At 35.8% G+C, this 9,239-nt stretch overlaps 2 protein-coding genes across 2 annotated transcripts; both read right to left on the reverse strand.

Annotated features, from left to right (window-relative positions):
• Positions 1 to 266: 266 nt before the first annotated feature.
• LOC110786368 (uncharacterized) lies at positions 267 to 1,410 on the reverse strand. Its single transcript, XM_021990913.2, has one exon. The coding sequence runs from the start codon at positions 1,239 to 1,241 to the stop codon at positions 474 to 476; it is 768 nt and encodes a 255-aa protein (XP_021846605.1). The 5' UTR covers positions 1,242 to 1,410; the 3' UTR covers positions 267 to 473.
• Positions 1,411 to 4,310: 2,900 nt separating this feature from the next.
• LOC110786397 (phosphatidylinositol 4-kinase gamma 4) lies at positions 4,311 to 8,055 on the reverse strand. The gene is made up of 2 exons (XM_021990950.2): positions 5,877 to 8,055; positions 4,311 to 5,086 (listed from the first exon to the last, which is right to left on the reverse strand). The coding sequence occupies exons 1-2, from the start codon at positions 7,260 to 7,262 to the stop codon at positions 4,712 to 4,714; spliced, it is 1,761 nt and encodes a 586-aa protein (XP_021846642.2). The 5' UTR covers positions 7,263 to 8,055; the 3' UTR covers positions 4,311 to 4,711.
• Between the last annotated feature and the right edge of the window lie 1,184 nt (positions 8,056 to 9,239).

The raw sequence follows: 9,239 nt of genomic DNA on the forward strand, positions 1-9,239 counted from the left end.
TTTAAACGTCTCAAGTAGAGTCTTGATATTCCAAGACTCTTGCTCGGACTTTTGTCATACTCTCCCACTTAAATGGAAGGTCATAGGTTAACACTCAATAAAACTATTGCTCAGACTATAACTCGTACTAGAGCTAATCTTGCTCTTAAATTCGGCTTGATAAATATTTTCAAAATACGAAGTATCAAATATTTATAATTTGTTCTTTAACATAATTAAATATTTCGTATGTATATTATAAGAATTAAAAATATGCTTAAACAAACTTGACTAAAAAAAATGTCTCAACTAAAAAAAACTGAGAGAGAATCCTACATTACCCACAAAATACATAACGATGGAGTTAAACTTTTTACAATTGCAGCAAACTAATTAAATTAATTTACTAACTAATCCTCCATTAACAAATCCTCTTAAAGCACAAATCCCGAAAATTGTTCCTGAAATTACTCAATTAAGTAAAAAAAGGGAAATTAGCTACAATGGAAACCAAGCACAGATCCATCAGAAATGGCGACAGCAATGCGACAATCAGTAACAGTCTCAACATGATGACTAAAAACCCCCAACACTCTCTCTCTTCCCACCATTTCCATCCTCATTTCCACCTCCATTGTCGGCTTCACCCTCTCTATCCCGTCCGTCACCGGAATATTCCCCACTAACGCCGGAGTGTCCCCTCCCGCTGCCGTCGTCGAGATAAGAAACGGCTTCACAGAAAACGTCGCGCCTATGAACTCTGTTTTTCCGGCGGATATTTTACCAGCTGGGATGAACATGAAACCGACTTGATTGCCGGCGTAGAGGAGCTGGAGGGAGCTATCGAAGTGGGAGAAGAGGGCACGGTTAGTGTTTTTGATGGCGGCGTAGAGGGAGAAGGTGAAGCTGACGATGGAGCCGTTGGAGGAGATGGTGAAGGTAGGGAGTTGGACGGCGGTTATGGTGATGGTTGGGTCTTTGGGTTTGAAGAGAGAGAAGTAGATGATGAAGAGGAGGATGATGAGGAAGATTAGGAAGATTGTGGCTACAATGCAGGATGCTAGTGTGGAGCGGTTGGATTTTGGGGGTTTTGGTGGGCGGCGATATGGTGGTGGTGGGTGATGTCGTGGTGGAGGGTGTACTTGTGGTGGGTTTGGTGGTGGTGGGTGGTGGCGTGGTGGAGGGTGTACTTGTGGTGGGCGTGGTGGTGGTGGGTAGTGGCGTGGTGGAGGATAATGCGGTGGTTTGTTGGTGGTGGACATGTTTTTGGTTTGAATGGTGATGGAGTTTGTTTGAAGGAGGGAGAGAGAGGGGGAAAATAACAATGGATGACAAAGTCAAAAGAGAGGAAAGTGAGTGTGGGGAGTCAAATAATGAGAGTGTGAAAATGTGACTTTTCCTTTTGGTTTTCTTGGGCTTTGTGTTATGTTTAAAAGAAAACAAGAAATGGTGTATTGTGGGTTTTTTTTATAACATTATTTGGAAATTAAGATTTAAATAAAAATAAGATCATATTAAGACTATATTCTAACACTTATAAAGGTTTATACTTTGATTATTATTCACCCAATAGTGCATTTACGTGCATGCTCCTCATTTCCTTTTTTGTTTTATTTTGTCTTATTCTTAACAATAGAGCATTTACGGGTTCACCCTTCCATTGCTATACAAAATGTATTGTTTTCTTTGGGTATAATTTCCTATATATTGTACATTCGAACTATCAATTAAAACGCATATGGTTTCTATTTCCTGTTACATGTAAATCCAACCTCTAACTTTAACATATCATTTCTAGCATTTACCATAAATTGCAAGTTCCTAGCTTTTAAGTAACATTTTGACAACACAAATTCTTATTTACAATGGGTGTACAATAAATATTGTACACCAAAGTAAAAGTTAACTCAAAATGCTTAAAAGTTAAGCTTATATATGTAAAAGTTATGTATTTTTTAGTGTTAAATTTTTTCATTTTAGTAAAACTTATTTCTTTAAAATGACAAATAATGTATAAAATTAATCATTTAACCCTTTAAAATGTTTATCTATCAAATTTTTTATTACTAATATAAAAGTTAATCAAAATTAGGTTAAAGTTACAAAAAATTGGGTAAAAGTTATCTTGGTGTACAATAAATTTATTGTACACCTAGTGCGCGCAAGACCTTTTGTTTTTACAAATATAATTTTGTATACCTTGGGGAATCGTGCGCGCTAGCGCACGATCCAACAACTAGTTATACCAAAAACTTGAAAAATTAAATCAGATCAGGTGAAAAAGAACAAAATCTAAATGTATTTACGGTTTCATCAGATCATACTATATTTCGTGTCGTGCCGGGCCAAAACGTTAAAAAAGGGCCCAGGTCCGGCCCAAGCTCACGGGCTTTCGTGTCGGGTCGGGTCGGCCCGTCGTGCCTAAGACTAATTTTACTAAATTTAGCGTGCTTTGCCGTGCCGGGTCGAGTCCAGCCGTGCCTTGTCCAGGTTTTCGTGCTCTTGTCGGGCCGTACTTTTTTCGTGCTCGTGTCGGGCAGAGCTTTTTCGTGCCGATCGGTCGAGCCGACCCACAACCATCTTTAGTGATATGTGATGTGAAAAAAAAGTTTCAAATTTGGAATTCTATACATGTAACATGTGTTGGAGATTGTGTTGTATAGTAATACTACATACTTCGTATAAGAAAAGTTTGTTATATTTGTTAGTAACTTGCATATGGCACTCTATTTGTATTCATTAATTTTGTGCAATTTGCGTCAACTAAGGTAAAAACTAAGAAAAGCACAAGTTATTTATTTGTAGAAACTTAGGCTCCACTCGTGAATATAGGCAAAATTTGAATTTATAATTGAAAGATGAAGCTAAAAGCAAAACATAGGGTTCTTGAATGTTGTGAAGTGAACAAAACAGCATTGACTCGTTGAGCATATATTGGAAATCATGTTAGTCTTGAATGGTTAAGGTTGTGGTCATACATGTTTTATGCTTACATCACCCATGCCAACTCCCAAGGTAGAGGGACTCGATGCTGGTTTATTGTCTTAATTCATATCTTAATGTAATCATGTTCATGTCCACTTAATTAATCACTTAAATACTAGAGTGCCTACATTCTTTTGAGAAGAAAAGAATGGCAAAAAAATCAAACAAAAAAGGCTAGAGAACAAAGTTGTTAGAATATGACCCAACCGGAAGGCAGTTATAGCCCAACAAAAGTTACTGACTAGTTGGCCCAACTACAAGCACAGTTTCAGACGTAAATCGTTGTGTCTTGTTTCATAGGCGGTAATAAATCATGGTAATAGTAGTAAATAATAGTTTTTTTTTTTGTGTGTAAGTACCTGGTTCACCTTAAGGCTAATCCGGATTCGGGGCGAATTTTGGGTGGTTAGGTTCCAGCACCCTCCCAATTATTGTTGCGGGGGATCGAACACGGGTTCTCCCTACCAAATTCAGCCCCAATCACCACTGAACCAACAAGCAATTGGTATAGTAAAATAATAATGCAGTCTCATTCTTCTCTGTTCTATATAAATTTCCGTTAATGCGGTAATAAAAATGTATGGAGAAAAACACATGGTTTGATGTTTAGAAATGGAGTTTCATTAGCATGAGGTCTTTTCTATCTGATAAATACGTACCTAGTAGACAAGGCTATATCGTTGTAAGAACAAAAAAGTTGATTAATGAAATTGATGGGTAAGTTTTGAATTTTATACTTTGAGAAAACAAGAATGTAAAACATACGTAGTATTTCTTTGCCACAAAAGCAATACAAATTTCAAATGGGAAGGGACAGTTCGAACCTGATATCTATAGTACACAAATTTTTAATTTTAACCACTAGACCAAGATCTCATTAGTACACGCATGTATTTCGTAGTATGTATCTAGTGTGTCCAAATGTTTATCTCTAAAGTCATAAAGCATAAAATGGCCACCGCCCTTTTACAGTCATACAGAGAGTAAAGTATGAAGAGAAGGTAAAATATTCATGATTAGTCTCACTGTCATACATTATGAAATAGGGTAGTGCAATGACAAATTGACAACAACAGTTAGAAATGTAGAATATTCATGATTAGGCATTTTGCACTTTCTCCCCTTCTCTGAATGATTTCCTTAAACCTTCTCATAAATATCAAAGCATTAGTCAAGTGTGTGATTTGCTGATTGTAAATCCGAATTCGGTGCACGAATTTCAAGGAACAATTAAGCCTATAAAATGTAAGTCAAGAACAAGATCACAGTGAAGTCTGTGACAAAATATCTGCAGGCACAAAATCAGCATGTATGCATTCAACTGCTCTTTATTGCAAACTCAGAAGGAAACACCAAAACCATGATTTCATTCAATTACACAGATCCTTTTCCAGAAAAAATTGACAAGAAAAGAGCAAGATTTAACTAATACTTTGTAATATGTATACAGAATTGAAACTGCTTCGTTTCAGTACAGACTTACAGATATCAGACCTAATAATATGTTGGTCTGATACAGAGCTATGGCCTTTTTTCTGTTCTCTGTTACAAGTGTTAACAAAAATTAGTTGCTTCATCAAAGACCAGAAGCAACATAAATTAGTGACAAAGAACCTCGACATATATAATCGACAGTCCCTCCAAAACTGGACTGCTTCCATTTTCAGACTATACATATAACATACAAAATACATTGATGATAATTATACATAGTATTAGGCAAATATAACTATACCATGATTTGTTGTTAAATGAGCTCGTTTAGTCGGAAATCCATGATTTGGGAAACGGTTTCAAGAAAATCTTCTTCACTCATTCCAGGAATTAACGACTGCTGAGCTTCGTTGATCATTTCTTCAATAAGAGATTCCTTGGTTAGTGTTTCACGACACATGATATTTCCAATGGCGAAAGGTGTCATCCCTTTTTCTGCTCCCTTCTTCAACAACATTGTGGATATGCGCAGAGTCCGAGCATACTGGATAGGTACGTCCCAGCCATGGAACTTCAACAATGCAAGGTCTTTTTCAGCATCTAGTAATGTTATGTACTTGATGGCTTCTGAGGAGAAGGGTTGACGGGCTTGTGGCCAGTATAGCCAGTCAAATGTGCAATCCTCAAACTGCCAAAAGAACAAGGCATGAGTTATGAGGCTCAAACCACAATCTTCATACTCTTACATGATTTACATTGGCTATCAAGCACAAAATATATAGCAAAAGTTTTCATGTTATTGATCATTGATACGATTCATATTGGCTAACGCACAAATTAGAAGGTGCACCTGGTTGCATGTATATAGCTCTACATGCAACAGGGTTAAAGGCACATCTTTATGATTAAAAAGAACAAAATTTTCAATTTAAAAACACATTTTGGCGGTTTAAATAGCACAACTTTACAGCTTAAAGCACAACATTTTTCAGAAAAAATCTATTTATTTTAGAGATTGCATTGTATTCAATAATATGTTCTTTTAGAGCGGATGTGCTTTTTGGTCTGTAAAAATGTGCTTTTAATAGGTAAATATGTGTTTTTTGAAGGATTAAAAGAACAAAACGACTCAAGTACATGTAGCTCTACATGCAACTGGGTGATTGTTGCTAATGGATATTGTAATACGCGGGAAAAAATATGACATGGCTAACATATACATGTAAATTGTAATGTGTTCAAAACTTCTATTCCAAGTGGCTTCAACCAACTAACTATAGAAGGCACACAATTATAATTCACTTTCGTAGTATTCCTACTTTCATGTTTCATATTTCCATGTTAGGATTAGAAAAAATGTTCACATGTTTATAATGTATTATTGGTAATAGCATCTGTTATGACTTTGAATTGTTGATGTGCTGAAAAACATCTAGAAGCAATGACAGTAATTAGAAGACTGAAGAGAGAATCCTTACACTATCAGGCAGACAGTAGCCATGATCAATTGGAATAAGCTGAATTCGGCCATCAACACCATTTCTCTTGAAAAGAATATTCCCAGCATGTCTATCTGCATTACCCAACCTAAGATCAAGAATACTGATCTTATGAACTTCTTCCACAGGGAAAGCCCGAGGCCCGATATCCTCACAATTACCATCATTCTCCATAAACATTTGCAAAGATCCAATCTTTACATCTTTCAAAGTACCTTCAAACCCTTGTGGGTGGTTAAACCCCTTGTTCAAACACCGAACCAATGCAGTTGGTGGCACCCCAGAAAACCCAATCGCATCACGATTCAACGAGTAAAACCCGTTCATCGGATGATCTAGAAGGTATGCAGCAACTTCTCTCAATGCTCCTTCCCCAACTTTCGTTCCTTTTTTCAGACCCTCACCATTTTCAGAGATGGGTAGCCCGTGTGGGTTATTAACCGCCATGGGCTCCTCATCAATGGGCTTAAACACAGCTACAATCTTCTGACCTGATGGGTTGAACATGAAATAAGCACCACCAGTACCATCTGTTGATCTAATTGGTGGGTTACCCTTATCTAACCCATCAATTGCTGAGTTAATCAGATTGTGAAATGCTAATGGTAATTCAATTGTAGGAACATTAACAACAACAGGTTCTAACCAAGAATCTCTATTAGGCACTACTTTGTTAGATGATAAAGGATAGAGCTCACCAAATTGTTTCTTATTGCATTCATCTTTAGACAAAACATCCGATGCCACAACCGAAAGTTCAAGTTCAAGTTCAACATCTCTTTCAACTGTAATAGTCCTAACTTTGGCTGATTTCTTAACAAGTAAATGGATAACACCATCATTAGTCTTGGAAATATCATTAATTAGACTCTGATCTTTAAGCCTCTCACCTTGACAAAAGAGTTCTTGATCTTTAAGGTCAACAAACCCTTTCCCTTCTTTATAGATTCTTTGTTTAAGGTACCCTACATTTCGATGCCTATCGACTTGCAACTCGAACTCTTTCCCACAAGCAGTGCTAACTATAATGGCTAAGAGATCAGATAGTTTAAGGATCAAATGCAACACATCTCCACCACTAACACCATATTCCTTAACAAGACCATCATTCCTGGCCAACTCCCTACCTCCATAAACAAGTTTTTGTTTCTTAACTACATAACCTTTACATGTTTGGATCCTGAGTTTAACAGAAGCAATCGAATCGGATTCCATAACCCGAATTGGAATCACAGACCCGGCAACACTAAGATAGACTAAAATTGACTCGGTTTGGTGCAAATTCACCCGGTTATCTATATAACCCGGGAAATGCACCATATCTTCGTAAAAGGAACTCAAGGCAACACCAGCACCAGCAGACATTGTCCTTAAATTCCCCCTTAATTTACAACCCCAGAACCCTTTTTTCCCCCTTTTAAAAAGCTTATTTCTGTTAATGTTTATATTACAACATTAACAAGATTCTAACCTAGAATAACCAATTGAGCTGGCCAAATTCCTTTAAGATTGACCGATTAAACAAAATTACCCTAATATGGAAAAAAGAAGACCCTAATTCTTCAAAAAATGTATAAACAAATTTACAGTTTACATATTACTGGGAAGAAATTTTAAAAAGGTCTCTCTACATAAGGGCCAAACTAATTTTTTTTTTTTTTTTTTTTTTTGGAATTAGGAATAAGCTTGATTTGAGATAGAAAGATGATCGAAGTTCTCAATTGTGCTAGGCCCAGAAAAATTGAATCACTAATCTTAATTTTTCTCCCTTTCCTTCGATCAAAAATCGATAATCAAACCCCAGTAGCTAAAAATTCAGAAAAATATGACAATTCACGGAAAATCAAGCTAACAAATAAATTAAGAAAGCAATTAAGCGTTTGAGGAGCAAAAGGAATAAATTTCTGGAAGAGGGAGAAAACGTAGAGATGGATTCTTACCAGGCAAAAAGGAAGAATCAAGGAAAAATGGAGGGAGAATGAGAGATTAAATGGGGGAAAGGAGAGATACCCAGATGGCAGGTAAGTTTGCCCAGATTAGCATTTGTTCCAATTTTGAAGTTGGGTATTTTGGAGTCAGATTTTTTTGGATTCGAAAATTGAACGAATTTGTCGCCGAGAATAGAGTTATGAGTGAGGGGAGAGGAAGAGAGAGAATGGGGTAGCCGTTGCTTTTATGGTAAAACTTTTGACTAACAGACAAAATTAGTTTGAATTCAAGAAATAGAAATTTAAGGTAAGTAAATTTGGGTAACGACTAACGACGGAATAGCGCGCTAACTTAATTTCTACAGTAATTTGTTTTGCCAGGAGTGATGAGGTGTGTTTACCGGTCAAAACCCGAATCGAATTAAGACCGGATATGTTTTTTCTAAGGAAAAAACTTATCCGGTCCGAAACTTAATTTTAAGTCGTTTTGGACCAGCCCAGACTGAAGACCTATGTATACCTATGCATGCAATTCTGAACATACCTATGCATGCAATTCTGCATGCATATGAGCTACAAATATTCCGTTTTAGCAGTTTTGTGTGATTTCTCCTTTCTTTTTTTAGTCCATTATTCTGTGTCCTCTTTTTTTTTTTTTTTTTTTTGAATTTTTTATTTTTAAAAACTTTTTTATCACAGTTGTTTTCCTAAAAAAAAGATCTGAACATTTGAGTAAGATACAAGAAGCACACATAAAAAACACACAAATGAACATTTAAAGTAATTTAATGAACATTCATGTTTAAAAAATGAACATTTCATTTATTTACTTCTACTTACTATTTTCTCTTTCTATATGCTTCTAATTTGTCTGTTTCCTTCCTTTCGGCTTCACTTTTTATGTACATCGGTCTCTTTTCTCTTTCTATCTGCGACCTTATTTCCAGATTCTTTTCTTGTTGCTTCTGCCTTCAATTCTTCTTCAATTCTTACAACATCTCTTCATACCATATCTTCCATTTCTAAATCAACTTTTTTTCTTTTATTGCCGCATTCTTATCAACATTTACCTTCCTGCAAGAAAATCATAATGTTTTTAGTTGAACATTATTCTGTTTAAGGTGAATATAAGACTTGAGAAACTGAACATCACACAAAAGTGTTTTTTATTTATGAACATATCATAGTTTTATAAGTTGAATTTAGTTGAACATGATTCTTTATAAATTGAACATGAGACTTGAGAAACTGAACATCACACAAAAATGTTCTTATTTGTGAACTATCATCTTCTATAAGTTGAACATGATGAATTATAAACTGAACATGGCAATTTTTAGACAACGCCACTTTTGATATTTTAGTAAAGAATAATGAACATCTGCTTATAAAATCTGAACATTATTAAAGAATA

The sequence above is a fragment of the Spinacia oleracea genome, chromosome 6 (assembly GCF_020520425.1).
Source record: "Spinacia oleracea cultivar Varoflay chromosome 6, BTI_SOV_V1, whole genome shotgun sequence".
NCBI lineage: Eukaryota > Viridiplantae > Streptophyta > Magnoliopsida > Caryophyllales > Amaranthaceae > Spinacia > Spinacia oleracea.

Excerpts from the sequence above, each read along its gene's own strand:
- LOC110786368 (XM_021990913.2), bottom strand. The coding sequence starts at position 1,241 with ATGTCCACCACCAACAAACCACCGCATTATCCTCCACCACGCCACTAC.
- LOC110786397 (XM_021990950.2), bottom strand. The coding sequence starts at position 7,262 with ATGTCTGCTGGTGCTGGTGTTGCCTTGAGTTCCTTTTACGAAGATATG. Across the intron at positions 5,087-5,876 it reads GCTACTGTCTGCCTGATAGT|TTTGAGGATTGCACATTTGA; the intron begins GTAAGGATTCTC and ends TTCTTTTGGCAG.